The sequence below is a fragment of the Babylonia areolata genome, chromosome 34 (assembly GCF_041734735.1).
Source record: "Babylonia areolata isolate BAREFJ2019XMU chromosome 34, ASM4173473v1, whole genome shotgun sequence".
NCBI classification, from domain to species: Eukaryota; Metazoa; Mollusca; class Gastropoda; order Neogastropoda; family Buccinidae; genus Babylonia; species Babylonia areolata.
Window position 1 is genome coordinate 8,103,342 of NC_134909.1, and position 15,511 is coordinate 8,118,852.

Genomic DNA, 15,511 nt, shown 5'->3' on the forward strand with positions numbered 1-15,511 from the left:
CAGCGTCTCCAAAGCAGTGCTAAACTCACAGGAAGGATCTTTTACACTGATGAACTGGGCAGGGACGAAACAGCCATACCTGCATCAGTTGGGGATAATGTTTCTCTTCCTGGATCTTTACTGGGGTGCTAACTCCTCTGGTCCCATTCTCTTGCTCTGTTTATCTGTCTCCCCATTCATATCTCACACAGATTGTTCTGAATGATAAGGAAAAACAGCACGCGTGCGCACACACACACACACACACACACAGATTCAATAAACTCACACTCACAAGCACATAAACTCACACAGAAAAAAAAACAAACTTACTTTACCAGCCCATACCTGTAATGGTTTTCGTTTTTCTCTGAAAAAGAAATCAACACTGTGTGTCAGTCATGTGTTACAAACAGATGAAAATGGTCAGAAGGGTTGGGCTTCAAACAGAAACACATAAAACGGGAAACTCACACCACTGGTTATAAATCGTGTGCCAGCGCGCTCCATTCTTTAAATCATCTAACCCCTTGAGCGCCCCATGACAGAATGTTCCGTCCCCTTCCGGTGTGCAAAAAATGTGCCCCAGGATAAAAAATTTCTGCCCGCATCATTGCATTGCACTGCACTGCATTGCACTGTCCTATCACAATCGTTGACATAAATTCATATGAAATTTTCGTGACTGGACATATGTTCATTTTCCTTTCACAAAGGTATACCTTGGTTACATATACACTTTCTTTTAGTAGTTTGCATGCTGGATCTTTTATATGTTTTTTTAATCATTACCCTCTGTGACCAGAACATCCCTTTAAAAATAGTTGTGACTGGACGTATAACAGGCTTGGCACTGAAAACACTTTGAAAAAAAAAAAGTTACATATGTTTAAAAGATCTGACCAACAGCCATGTACATGTGTGTAGAGAGTCAGAAAACACCCAGCTGCATGAAGCATAGAATGCTGGTGGAGAAGGGAGTTCAGAGGGGAACCAGAAACAACACCTCACAAACAAACTCCAATCAGTTGGCAGCAGGTATAAAATGATTTGTGTTAATCCTTGAAAGAAATTACAATCAGCTGCAGAAAATGACATAAATACCTGCTCGCTTGCGTTGGACGACAATGACGACAACCACGACACCAATGATAAGGGCTGCTGCACCCAGACCTCCACCAACAGCAGCAGCAATGGGGAAGGCTGATGGGTCTTCCTGCTTTGCTGAACAAAACAGTGCACTTCAAGTTAACACATACAGGTACACATTTCATGTGTCCTAACAATGCTTCATAACTACAAAGCTCATGTCATCCCTCCATACAATGCAGAAAAACCATGTAGTTATAGCCCCTTCATACAATGCAGAATAACCAGATAATTTTCGCCCCTTTATACAGTGCACAGTAACCAGAAAGTTGATGTCACCTCCCCTTCATACAATGCACAGTAACCAGAAAGTTGATGTCACCTCCCCTTCATACAATGCACAGTAACCAGAAAGTTGATGTCACAGCCCCTTCATACAATGCACAGTAACCAGAAAGTTGATGTCACAGCCCCTTCATACAATGCACAGTAACCAGAAAGTTGATGTCACCTCCCCTTCATACAATGCACAGTAACCAGAAAGTTGATGTCACCTCCCCTTCATACAATACACAGTAACCAGAAAGCTGATGTCACAGCCCCTTCATACAATACACAGTAACCAGAAAGCTGATGTCACAGCCCCTTCATACAATGCACTTTAACCAGAAAGCTGATGTCACAGCCCCTTCATACAATACACAGTAACCAGAAAGTTGATGTCATCTCCCCTTCATACAATGCACAGTAACCAGAAAGCTGATGTCACAGCCCCTTCATACAATGCACAGTAACCAGAAAGTTGATGTCACCTCCCCTTCATACAATGCACAGTAACCAGAAAGTTGATGTCACCTCCCCTTCATACAATGCACAGTAACCAGAAAGTTGATGTCACCTCCCCTTCATACAATGCACAGTAACCAGAAAGCTGATGTCACAGTCCCTTCATACAATGCACAGTAACCAGAAAGCTGATGTCACCTCCCCTTCATACAATGCACAGTAACCAGAAAGCTGATGTCACCTCCCCTTCATACAATACACAGTAACCAGAAAGCTGATGTCACCTCCCCTTCATACAATACACAGTAACCAGAAAGCTGATGTCACAGCCCCTTCATACAATACACAGTAACCAGAAACTTGATGTCATCTCCCCTTCATACAATACACTTTAACCAGAAAGCTGATGTCACAGTCCCTTCATACAATACACTTTAACCAGAAAGCTGATGTCACAGTCCCTTCATACAATACACTTTAACCAGAAACTTGATGTCATCTCCCCTTCATACAATGCACAGTAACCAGAAAGCTGATGTCACAGTCCCTTCATACAATACACTTTAACCAGAAAGCTGATGTCATCTCCAGCCAAACTGTGATTTGTTTCAGAAAAAAACAAAACAAAAAACCCACAGCTTTATTTGTGGGTAGCAAGTCACATGGGTTAAAATCTCACATCAGTTCACAAGCTGGATGTTTGCCTGAAAAACTGTCTTCAGTTCAAATCTGATACTCCTCTTTGACACACACAAAACCCCGTGATTCGGCACAACCATCAGCACATGTACAAATCACTATGTTCATTGCCAGTAAGGAAACCAGTCACAGTCATCACAAGTACAAATCACTATGTTCATTGCCAGTAAGGAAACCAGTCACTGTCATCACAAGTACAAATCACTATGTTCATTGCCAGTAAGGAAACCAGTCACAGTCATCACAAGTACAAATCACTATGTTCATTGCCAGTAAGGAAACCAGTCACTGTCATCACAAGTACAAATCACTATGTTCATTGCCAGTAAGGAAACCAGTCACAGTCATCAGCACAAGTACAAATCACTATGTTCATTGCCAGTAAGGAAACCAGTCAGTCATCAGCACAAGTACAAATCACTATGTTCATTGCCAGTAAGGAAACCAGTCACAGTCATCAGCACAAGTACAAATCACTATGTTCATTGCCAGTAAGGAAACCAGTCACAGTCATCACAAGTACAAATCACTATGTTCATTGCCAGTAAGGAAACCAGTCACAGTCATCAGCACAAGTACAAATCACTATGTTCATTGCCAGTAAGGAAACCAGTCACAGTCATCAGCACATGTACAAATCACTATGTTCATTGCCAGTAAGGAAACCAGTCACAGTCATCAGCACATGTACAAATCACTATGTTCATTGCCAGTAAGGAAACCAGTCACAGTCATCAGCACAAGTACAAATCACTATGTTCATTGCCAGTAAGGAAACCAGTCACTGTCATCACAAGTACAAATCACTATGTTCATTGCCAGTAAGGAAACCAGTCACAGTCATCAGCACAAGTACAAATCACTATGTTCATTGCCAGTAAGGAAACCAGTAAAAGTCATCAGCACAAGTACAAATCACTATGTTCATTGCCAGTAAGGAAACCAGTCAGTCATCAGCACAAGTACAAATCACTATGTTCATTGCCAGTAAGGAAACCAGTCACAGTCATCACAAGTACAAATCACTATGTTCATTGCCAGTAAGGAAACCAGTCACAGTCATCAGCACAAGTACAAATCACTATGTTCACTGCCAGTAAGGAAACCAGTCACAGTCATCAGCACAAGTACAAATCACTATGTTCATTGCCAGTAAGGAAACCAGTCACTGTCATCAGCACAAGTACAAATCACAATGTTCATTGCCAGTAAGGAAACCAGTCACAGTCATCAGCACAAGTACAAATCACTATGTTCATTGCCAGTAAGGAAACCAGTCACAGTCATCAGCACAAGTACAAATCACAATGTTCATTGCCAGTAAGGAAACCAGTCACAGTCATCAGCACAAGTACAAATCACTATGTTCATTGCCAGTAAGGAAACCAGTCACTGTCATCACAAGTACAAATCACTATGTTCATTGCCAGTAAGGAAACCAGTCACAGTCATCAGCACAAGTACAAATCACAATGTTCATTGCCAGTAAGGAAACCAGTCACAGTCATCAGCACAAGTACAAATCACTATGTTCATTGCCAGTAAGGAAACCAGTCACTGTCATCACAAGTACAAATCACTATGTTCACTGCCAGTAAGGAAACCAGTCACAGTCATCAGCACTAGTACAAATCACTATGTTCATTGCCAGTAAGGAAACCAGTCACAGTCATCACAAGTACAAATCACTATGTTCATTGCCAGTAAGGAAACCAGTCACTGTCATCACAAGTACAAATCACTATGTTCATTGCCAGTAAGGAAACCAGTCACAGTCATCAGCACAAGTACAAATCACTATGTTCATTGCCAGTAAGGAAACCAGTCAGTCATCAGCACAAGTACAAATCACTATGTTCATTGCCAGTAAGGAAACCAGTCACAGTCATCAGCACATGTACAAATCACTATGTTCATTGCCAGTAAGGAAACCAGTCACAGTCATCAGCACATGTACAAATCACTATGTTCATTGCCAGTAAGGAAACCAGTCACAGTCATCAGCACATGTACAAATCACTATGTTCATTGCCAGTAAGGAAACCAGTCAGTCATCAGCACAAGTACAAATCACTATGTTCATTGCCAGTAAGGAAACCAGTCACAGTCATCAGCACAAGTACAAATCACTATGTTCATTGCCAGTAAGGAAACCAGTCACAGTCATCAGCACAAGTACAAATCACTATGTTCATTGCCAGTAAGGAAACCAGTCACAGTCATCAGCACATGTACAAATCACTATGTTCATTGCCAGTAAGGAAACCAGTCACAGTCATCAGCACAAGTACAAATCACTATGTTCATTGCCAGTAAGGAAACCAGTCACAGTCATCAGCACAAGTACAAATCACTATGTTCATTGCCAGTAAGGAAACCAGTCACAGTCATCAGCACAAGTACAAATCACTATGTTCATTGCCAGTAAGGAAACCAGTCACAGTCATCAGCACATGTACAAATCACTATGTTCATTGCCAGTAAGGAAACCAGTCACAGTCATCAGCACATGTACAAATCACTATGTTCATTGCCAGTAAGGAAACCAGTCACAGTCATCACAAGTACAAATCACTATGTTCATTGCCAGTAAGGAAACCAGTCACAGTCATCATCACAAGTACAAATCACTATGTTCATTGCCAGTAAGGAAACCAGTCACAATCATCAGCACATGTACAAATCACTAAGTTCAATTCAAGGTAGGACGGGCACAACAGCAGTTGGGTTAAAGTGTTGGACTTCAATCTGAGGGTCCCAGTTTCCAATCTTGGTAACAGCACCTGGTGGGTAAAGGGTGGAGATTTTTCCGATCTCCCAGGTCAACAAATGTGCAGACCCATTAGTGCCTGAACCCCCTTCATGTGTATACACAAGCAGAAGATCAAATACACATGTTAAAGATCCTGTAATCCATGTCAGCGTTCGGTGGGTTATGGAAACAAGAACATACCCAACATGTACACCCCCGAAAACGGAGTATGGCTGCCTACATGTCAGGGAAAAAATGGCCATACACTTAAAAGCCCACTTGTGCACATACCAGTGAACGTGGGAGCTGCAGCCCCCGAACAAAGAAGAAAATGATGATTTCAAGAAAGGAAACCAGTCACAGTTATCGCCACATGTAAATATCGCAATGCTCATTCCCACTGAGGAAACCAGTCACACAAACTGAAAAAACAAAAACAAAAAAACAAAACAAAAATGCAAGAAATACATTCACCAGGCATTTTCAACACTCACTTCCATTGACTTCCAGCTCAAATTGGAAGTTAATGGGTTGTCCAACCCCATTCCCCACAGTCACACTGTAGAATCCTTTGTCTTTCTGAGTGACATTGCTGATGGTCAGGTTACACGTGGTCCAGTACAGGCGACTGGGGTCTGTGGCTGTGCACTGCAGTTTGTACAGATTCTCACGTGCTAGACTGCTCGTTGTGGAGTTAGACAGAGGACCAAGGTAGTGCAGTGTTGCACTCTTAACAGCAGGGTACATGGTGAGCGGAAATTCGGTGCCGACAGATCCACCTTTGTAGTTTAGATATGTAGGGATCTCTGGAGATCCCTCTTGCTGTCGAGGTGGACCTGAAACACACACACTCCTCTGTACAGATGGGCCTGAGTGGCCTTCACCGGTAGTTACAGCATGTGTTGGGAAAGTCCCTTTGCAATAGCTTATTGTTCTTAATATGATATTATGATTTGTTTACACCAACTGGGTTGAGAATCTGGGTTTAGAAACTGAACCAAACTTACTGACACCAAGCTGCTGCTGAAATGCTGTCTTCTTGTCAGTCTGCATCACGGCCAGGAATTCTCTTCATGATGTGATCCACATAGGTTCTAAAAGCACTTTCCTGTGGTGGCAATGGCGGTAGTGGTGGTTTTGTGTGTGTGTGTGTGTGTGTGTGTGTGTGTGTTGTGTTTTTTGTTGTTGTTTTTAACCACAAATTTGATCTTCTTCAATAAGAAAAAAAGGGAGCAAATATATGAGTTGTATTCCAATCATTTTTAGTTCCATCAAAAAAATAAAATTACCAGACCTTTGTATCTTCACATGTATGTTTACCTGCATCCACAATACTGGTATCATTCAAAAAGTGTGCAACTTTAATCAAACAGAGAGACAAGCAGACAGAGACAGAAAGAGAGAGAGACAGAGAAAGAGAGGAAGAGAGACAGAGAAAGAGAGGGATGGAGACTCACAGTTCACAAACACCATCAGGTGAGCTGCGTTTGCTTGACCTTCCCCATTGTCAACATCACAACGGTACTGTCCTGTGGCATCACACGTAGCTCCATCCTTCCTGTAGGTTAAGGTCGCTTCTTTCTCTACAGACACCTGCCCTTGTGGTGCAGAATTCAGTGTTGAACCCTCCTTGACAATGGACATGGCGGCTGTCGGTCTGCCAACAGCTTTACAGGTCAATGTCACGGGGTCACCTTCACTGACAGTGACGTTGTTGGCGTTGTTCACGGTGAACTGACTGACTTCAGCAGCATCTGTACAGTTCACGTGCTGAATGTCACACATGACAGTGGTACATGTGTATGTTCTCTTTGGGTATTCAAAGATCCATGCACACACACACACACACACACACACACACACACACACACACACACATAACTGTGTGAGTGCGCATACACAAACACGCTCACATTTACACATCAACAAATGAGCAAGCATATATCTTTCTATACACACATGACAGAGAAGGACAAAATAGTTTTTAAATTACAAAATTTCATCAGAATATGGTTATAATTAATTGTGTTAGAATCTAGAAACCATATATAATTACCATGCAAGGTGCAACTATTTAGAAACCTAAACCCAAATTAAAACAATCATTATAATTCCATATCAAATAATATTTTACATACTGCTGTTTTATACACTTTGGGGTGGTTTTTTTTTTATCATTTAAGAAAAATTTGTAGTCATGTTATCATTATCAGTTTTGTTGTTGAATCTCTTTGACCACTATAGCTTTGGTGAGAAACCAAAACAGGAAGCATCATGGCTCATGTATAAATCCTACTGGTTTTTATTACATACTGTTTGTTTTTTTCTTTTTATTTACAAACTGATTTTATATTTCAGAAGGAAGGAAAAAGGACACTCCCCTCACAATTTAAAAACTTGTCACTGTACTGTTCAGCTACAGCACTCAGATGCTGTTGGAAGCATGTGTCCTTACTAAAGTTCACTTGGCACACACTGAACACATCTCTTGACTCTGTCAGTCTACGGGATGTCTCTTGAGCCCTGTGGTGCTGCTATGATCTTGAAGTGCACGTTCGTTTGTTTGCTCAGCAATACAGTTAATTGTGTTGGGAGTAAACACCAGTAAAAAAACAACAACAACAAAAAAACATTATCTACATTCCATTTTCAGGTGTGATATTAAACACAATTATCACTCCAGACAGGTCCTGTTCTTTCATCCAAATTATAAATGGTGGGTTGGATGCATTCTGCCTCTTACTCCTCTACTCAGAAACCTGAAGTCTCAAGTACTCTTGCAAGATTCTTGCGATATGTTTGGTAATCCGACAGCCGACAGTTTAACCTGTTTATTTAGATGGTCTTTATTAACATAAGGCCCAACACTCGGCTTATATCACAGACTGACATAAGTTTACATTTGGGCCAACAGCAAAGTGAGAGCTGTATTATCAATGGTTTCTCCAGTCAATGGGAAATCATTTACAGCTTAGTCTTTTGTGAAGGACTATGACTCTCAAACTAGGAGGCAAAATTGCACTGGCTCTTAGTGCTGCAGCCTTGTGGGTTAGTTGGCCTTTGGGAACCATCCCAACGCCGACTGTCCTAAAACCCTCTTGGCCGAGAGAGTGGGGATGTACTTGGGCAAGACACTCTCCACTATAATCAAATTCTAGCCCAAATAGTCGGAACAGCAGTTGCCTCCTCTGCTGTTCTGATGGTCATAGTCGGACACGACTGACTATCATACATACATTAACATAATGATGAGACATTTACACAAAGCATTCTCTGAATAAAATTCAACAACCATCTGATCTCTGACTCCTTTCAACAATATGTTATCATCACAAACTGTCGAAATAATCCAGTCTAGATCAAAGAACTTTCACTGCTAAGTTGATTTAGGCACTGGGGTATACTGGCTGGTATCATCATTACATTTCTAGTGATGGTGTATCCTGTGTATATTTGTTACAGGTGATAAAGATGAACAACTGGAAAAGTGAGATGTGTTAAAAAAACAAAACAACAACCCAATAGTGCCTCTTATTCTTCTGAAAAAGTGAAGAGTCCTATCAAATGTGCTGTGTTGAGCATGTTTAATTTAATGGTGAATTTAATGATGACAAACTTGGACCATAAGGCAAATAGATCTGTTCATTCTAATGGTAATTTGTGAAAATTATGCACAGAGTGATGAGAATATTGCACAAATCACTGCAGATAAAATTCAGTGGTTTCTTTCACTTCCTTTCAATAAAATGTTTCCTGAATTATCGAAACACTCTACATCCTTAATGAGTAAAGGAAATAGGAAACAAATCAGTCACTAAATGCACTGCTTTTACCAACAAGCTGACCACTTGAGTGAATGTCAACAGTGTAAGGTATTCACACTGAGTGTGAAACACAACAGACTTGGATCGTATTTTAAAATCTAATGTTCTCGATCAGCAAGATTCGTTTAAAAGAACATTATTTTCCATGGTATACTCAGGTTGATGTTCCATTACAAGGCAGAATTTTGCTTCATATAGCAGATGTTTGCATCAATGGAACTACCTTACTGAGCAAAAAAATTGCTGTTTGCTAAACATGTTAAATATTGCTATTACTAAACATGTCAATAACTTGAATAAGTAAGAGAAAAATGCAACAGTTTTGTGAAAGACAAGAAACAGTAAAATGGGTGTGGAGTCTTTTTTTTTGTTTGTTTTCTTCTTCTTGTTTTTTTTCTTCTTACTTATTTCATGTGCCATTCCCACATGTGGATTATCAATATAACTGGAATACATTGAAAGAACATATCATTTAAGACACATTTGGTATTGATAAAGCATTTCCAGAGAAAATGAAACTGATATTCACAAAGCAAAGTATTTTCTGAGAAAATGAATTCGTCAAAGTTTACACACACAAATACAATATATCTACGAACATGCATACATACAGCTCAAACGGGGTCATTAAACAGATCCACTTTGTTTACACACTATATTGTAATGCACAGTATTGTATTGTATTGTATTGTATTGTATTGTATTCTATTGTATTTTATATCATATTATATTATACCATATTATATCATATATCGTATCATATCATATCAATGTATTGTATTGTACTGTATTCTATTGTATTATATTGTATTCTATATCATATTATATTATATCATATTATATCATATCATATCAATGTACTGTATTGTATTGTACTGCTCTACACATGAATGAAAATCTTCAACCAAACTCACAGGTGGTCAGCACCGTCAGTGTGATGTTCCTTCTCAGAGGCAGACGGTCACCAGAACCAGAGGAGGATGACCTGGCGTCACACACATATGTCAGTGGCCGGGAACGATCAGCTGTGAAGTCAAGACTGGAACCTGAGCCCTGTTGCCAGGTAACAGTTGGTGGGGAAGGGTTGCTGTCAGCAGAACAACTGACGTGAACTCGCTGTCCTTCCTTCACTTGACAGGTGTTACTGTCAGGTGACGTCATCATGCAGGTGTTGGCAGGAAGGGCTGTGATGGTCTGTGAGATGTCTGTGAGAGGGGGAGAAATGTGTGAACAATTATAACACTGTTTCAATATTCAACGTACAAAGAAAAAAAAAACTTCCTTTAATTTTTCCTATATTCTTTCCTTTTACTCTAATCAGTAAACACACATATATACAAACAGATCATTAAATTGGTGGTTTTTATTACACAAAGAGACTTTCTGAAAAATACCAAACAGTTATCTTTTCAAGTGACCACCTGATTATTTTCATACAGAGCAGGTTATACAAATTACAGGTTCATTCATTTTGTCTGTCCTTACCTCTCTCTCTCTCTCTGTCCATGTTTGAGTATACCTGTCTCTTGATCTTTTTCTTTCCACCCCACCCCCTGTATCTCCCATCCTCCCCCTTCCATCCTCTATCTTCCGCTACCCCCACCCCCACCCCCCATCTCTCTCCCTCTCTTTTTTAATTTTTGTTAGAAAAATATCAATGTCACTTAAATGACATCCGAAATCTGTGTTTTTAGCATCCCTTTAAGATGGGCTATGACCTAACAGTACAATATAAAACAAGAAAATCATATCTGTGACACTCTCTCCATCTCGCTCACTTGCCCTCTGCTCTATTGCCCCACCCCCCAACCCCTGTCTGTCCCTCCCCATCTACTGCCCCTGCTTAAAAAAATAAAATCACAAAAAGAAAGACAGCAGGTGCATGACCTCTGCACAGACCCAACACACTAGTCAGGCTGTGAGAGCCTACCTAATTCCTAAGGTGTGTATGAAAACAGTCAACAAAAATGAAACAAACCAACAAATGAGTAAATGAATTCGTAGAATAATAAGGAATGATACATAGAACTAGAAGGCAACTGAATAAAATATCATCATTTAACCAGTCCAGTTAAGTGCATACTCTCAGAATCCAGTTAAGTGCATACTCTCAGAAATACAGAAAACAAAAATAATCTGTTCCATGTGTTCGTTCATGAGGGTGTGTTCTTTCTCCCTTCCATTCTTTCATCTGTCTGTTTCTCTTTTGCCTCTTTCTTTCTTTCTTTCTTTCTTTCTTTCTTTCTTTCTTCCTTCCTTCTTCCTTCCTTTCTTTCAGTGGGCTGAATCATTCAGCAATGAACACTCTCCATTTTCCTATCCCCTTGTCTGTCCTGTGTTACCAGATAACAAAGTCAAAAAAAGATTTTCTGTGTTCATTGTTTTCTAAGAATCTCTCAACAATACACATTCAGACAGCACAACACTCTGTGACTTACAGTAGACCACTAGGGTCCAGTCCTGTTTGACTGGAGTGTTATTGTGCGTGGTAAAGGCGTTGTTAGCTTGACACTCCACACGCCGTCCGTTGTCTGCACTGGTCAGCTCTGGCAGGGTCACACTGACCTCACGTTGACCTGCACTGCCTGTCTGACTTTCAAAGGTCAAGGCTGCTGGAGGATTTCCAGAGTCAGCTCCACTGGGTAAGGTGCAGTACAAGGTAGGGGATTCCCCTGCCAGGAAGGGGTACTTCTGCTGCCTGTACTCTATGGTTGGTGTCACTGGAGCATCTGAAAGACGCCGGGAGGGTTTGCTCTGTCAGACTGATGCTTTCGTTTCTTAAAATATAATTGCTGGCCACACACACACACATCTGCTTGTTCACACATTTTTACTGATATAAATTCACTCAAACTGAGATACTGGTGATATTCAGCTAAGGAAGGTGTACAAGCAACACAGTTCAGAACCAGTATCAACACTACTGGAGAAAGAAAAAAAAGAGAGAAGAAAATGACTGCAGCTAAAAAAAAAAATAAAAACTTCTAGTCTCCCAGATACAGTGACCAGTTCCACAGTAAGCTGACAAAAACAAGATGTGAATTTATAGCGAAAATGAGGATACTGAGTGAGCAGATAGGTTGGTTATTTCAGCTGGAAATCCGGAAACACACACACACACACACACACACACACACACACACACATCATGCATTGCTGTGTTCTTCCTGAAAATTTTCTTAAAACTGTCACACATTTTTTTTGGTCTCTGTTTACTGAAGGTTGACAAACTGATTCATTCAACACTACTATTATCAACCAATGCAAGTTTTATGTAAAGCTGAAGAGGTAGACTTGGAAAGAAACACAAGTATATAACTTATCATTGCTTATAACCCCTAAACAATGAGACATCATTCTTTGATAAACCTTAATAATTTTCTTATCAAAAAGAACTTCACTCACAGTACACCTGAAGAGTGACAGAAGCTGTCTGTGTGTACCATGGCGGATTCTTGTTTTTCCAGTTGGCACTGCAAGTGCACTGCCTGCCGTTGTTGTCACGTGATGCTGTCACCTGGATGGTGCTGCTGACCCCGCTGACCTGACCTCCACTGTCACAGGTGAAGGTCACTGACGACACAGCAGGGTTCCCGCCTTGCACTGTGCAGGTCATGCTCTGGGTGTTTCCGGCATAAAGAACTCCTCCACTATAGCCAGTGATCACTGGTGGTGACGAGGGTGGGTCTGCAATATGGAGAGGGGAGGGGAAGGGGAAGACAGAGTGTGTGAAAGAGAGAGAGAGAGAGGTGAGAAGGTGACATTACTTCATCTGATAACAATAAACTGGCCTCTCCCTGCATTTGTTCATCAGTAGACTATCTTGAACAAAATAAGTAAACCCAAGAGATTTGTGAAATCACATTAACTCTATGGCTAAAACACAGTTGGCATAATTATGGTATGAACAGAAAACGTCACCATTTTCTGACACTGTGCACACACACTGGAAGTAAGGACTCTGATTTCAATCATGTCATAACATGTCAGAAATACTTTTCTTTGCACAGAAGACATTAATATGTGGTCTCCAAAAAATCATGTTTGATCAACTGAAAGGAAATAGCTGATGTTCATGAAAATGCACAATTACCACTGATAACAATGCCATGATTGAGCATTATAAAAGATTAAAAACAAGAAGAACAACACTGTGTTGCTCACATTGATCAGCTTGACAATGGGTCACCAATTACCGTCACCACACACACACACTTAACCCCCCAACGCCCCATACACACACTCCAATTCATCTAATTTGAGATAATAAATTCATTCTTTTCTCATCTTATCTGATCTTTTACACACACATTTCACCTACATCAACACACCCACATACACTCACCCACACCCACACACACTCACACATAGCATGCACGCATGTGCGTACACACACACACACACACACACACACACATACACGCATGCACGCACACACACACACACACACACACACACACACACACAACGTTCCACATGATTGAATGACAGCACGCATCAAACCACTCACAGTGAATCCTCAGTGTCCGTGTGTCAGACGTTTTCCTCACATTGGTGATGGTGTTGACAGCAGTGCAGGAAATGTCACCACCATTATCTCCCTGTGTGGGGACAAAGCTGCACGTGTTCCCTGTGGTACCGCCACACCGACTTCCGCTCCAGCTGTAGGTGGCGTCAGGACTGACCCCCACAGCACTGCAGGTCAAGGTCAGTGGCTGGTTATTGCTCTGTGTGGGGTGAAGTTCATACACTGGAGGGTTGGACAGATCAGCACGGGTAGGACCATCTGTAGACACAGACATGACAGTGGTGATGACAGCAGTAGTTGGTGGTGCTGCTTCTGTGTCTGTCTGTCATCACCAGTCTTCCGACAATGTGGCAGATTCAATAATCATAATCAGATATATGTATATAACACCATGTAAATTTGTTTTAGAATAAAGAAAAACTATGAGATGACCTTTAAGAACTAATATAAAAACAAAGTCATCAACAACTTCAAGTACAAGTGACAGACAGGGAGAGGAGCAACGTGATGAAGTTGTTCATTAAAATAAACACTGTGATGAATAACTTCAAGGATTGTAACTCATAATGGTCAGAGAGAGACAGAGAGAGATAGAGAGAGATAGGGGCAATGTAACAGTAATGTTTATTTGACAATGCTGATCTACCATTACCTGCCACAGTCAATGCTAAGGTAGTCATAGCTCCTGGACACACATTACTGTATGTTGTCCTGACTTCAACCTGATGTTGCCCGATTGGACAATGTTACTTAACATAAGTAAAACATGTCAAACCAATCCTGTTATTTCGTTTTATAAATAAACTGCCTTTGTAAAATAAATAAAAAAATCAACAGTATTTCCTTCATATCATATGAGCACATGCAGTTTCACCCAATTTTCTTAAGTCTTTCCCAGTTCTGTCACTGAACTGCAATGCTAAAATTTCAAATGTAAGTAATTCAACAAACTGTGAAACATGATTTTCTTGTTGCAGTCTCTGATTGGACAGCATGTACTGACAAGGGATCAACACTATTATCATTCTTGCAGAAAGCTAACATTTAATTTATATGTACTGTAGTATCTTTGGTTATGACAAGTTCACTATTTTACTCCATAATCCATCAATACTGACCAGTAGTTTCATGCAGCAGCTTTGCTTGTGGAATCATCACAAAATATAGTTAATCAAAACTGAACTTTCAATTGTCAATCAGCAGGCTTTTCTTTATAGGCCTCAGCTTCACACCAAACCACAGAACTTTTTTTTTCTTTTTTGGCTGTGTTTTGTAGGGCTGCATATTGGACTTTCTTCATTAGCTTGAGAAAAAACAAACATGGGAGTGGGAGATATATCAAACACACACACACACACACACACACACACACACACACACACACACACACACACACATACATGTACACATCTCTGAAAATTCTTTTGTGATCATTAGTGATCATAAAATAGATTACATTTGTCTGGGATTTTTAGTGTTTTTAAAATTTTTTTTAGTGCACTGATGTATGTTGCTTTTTGTTTTGTGTGTGTATCTGTCATTCTCTCCCACTCACTCTCAATCTTTTTTTAATGCATTAAAAAAAAATTTTTTTACTGTCCTTGCTTTTGTGGACATGTGCGTGGTTGCTTGTCATATAGCATGTAAACAATATGACTTCCCTGTGAATTTATTTGCACTTGGTGTCAATGTTCATGATCTTGTTGGGAGTCCCTGACTACTACCCCTTTCCTGCCCCCCACTTCACAACTCTTCATTCAAGGTATTGACAGCATTTCTGTATGTTTTGTTCAAAGGCCTCATGGTATCTTGCATTTTCTTTTTAAGATACTGATTTACATTTTACCAATCAAT

The 15,511-nt window shown here is 40.4% G+C and overlaps 2 protein-coding genes and 1 long non-coding RNA gene across 4 annotated transcripts in view; 2 read left to right on the forward strand and 1 right to left on the reverse strand.

The window, feature by feature from the left end:
• The window catches only part of LOC143277491 (uncharacterized), a 534,532-nt gene that overhangs the window by 200,071 nt on the left and 318,950 nt on the right, over positions 1-15,511 (forward strand). The gene's annotated exons all lie outside the window — the stretch shown is intronic.
• LOC143277494 (uncharacterized) overlaps positions 1-15,511 on the forward strand; it is a 297,802-nt gene that overhangs the window by 170,897 nt on the left and 111,394 nt on the right. The window lies entirely within an intron of this gene.
• Positions 1-15,511, reverse strand: part of LOC143277422 (uncharacterized) — a 91,148-nt gene that overhangs the window by 36,772 nt on the left and 38,865 nt on the right. The window contains exons 6-13 of the mRNA XM_076582225.1: positions 13,640-13,915; positions 12,535-12,816; positions 11,568-11,858; positions 10,044-10,334; positions 6,763-7,059; positions 5,800-6,141; positions 1,084-1,203; positions 328-349 (exon numbers count right to left, since the gene is read on the reverse strand). Of these exons, the coding sequence (XP_076438340.1) occupies positions 328-349; positions 1,084-1,203; positions 5,800-6,141; positions 6,763-7,059; positions 10,044-10,334; positions 11,568-11,858; positions 12,535-12,816; positions 13,640-13,915 (1,921 nt within the window). The remainder of the gene's footprint in view (positions 1-327; positions 350-1,083; positions 1,204-5,799; positions 6,142-6,762; positions 7,060-10,043; positions 10,335-11,567; positions 11,859-12,534; positions 12,817-13,639; positions 13,916-15,511) is intronic.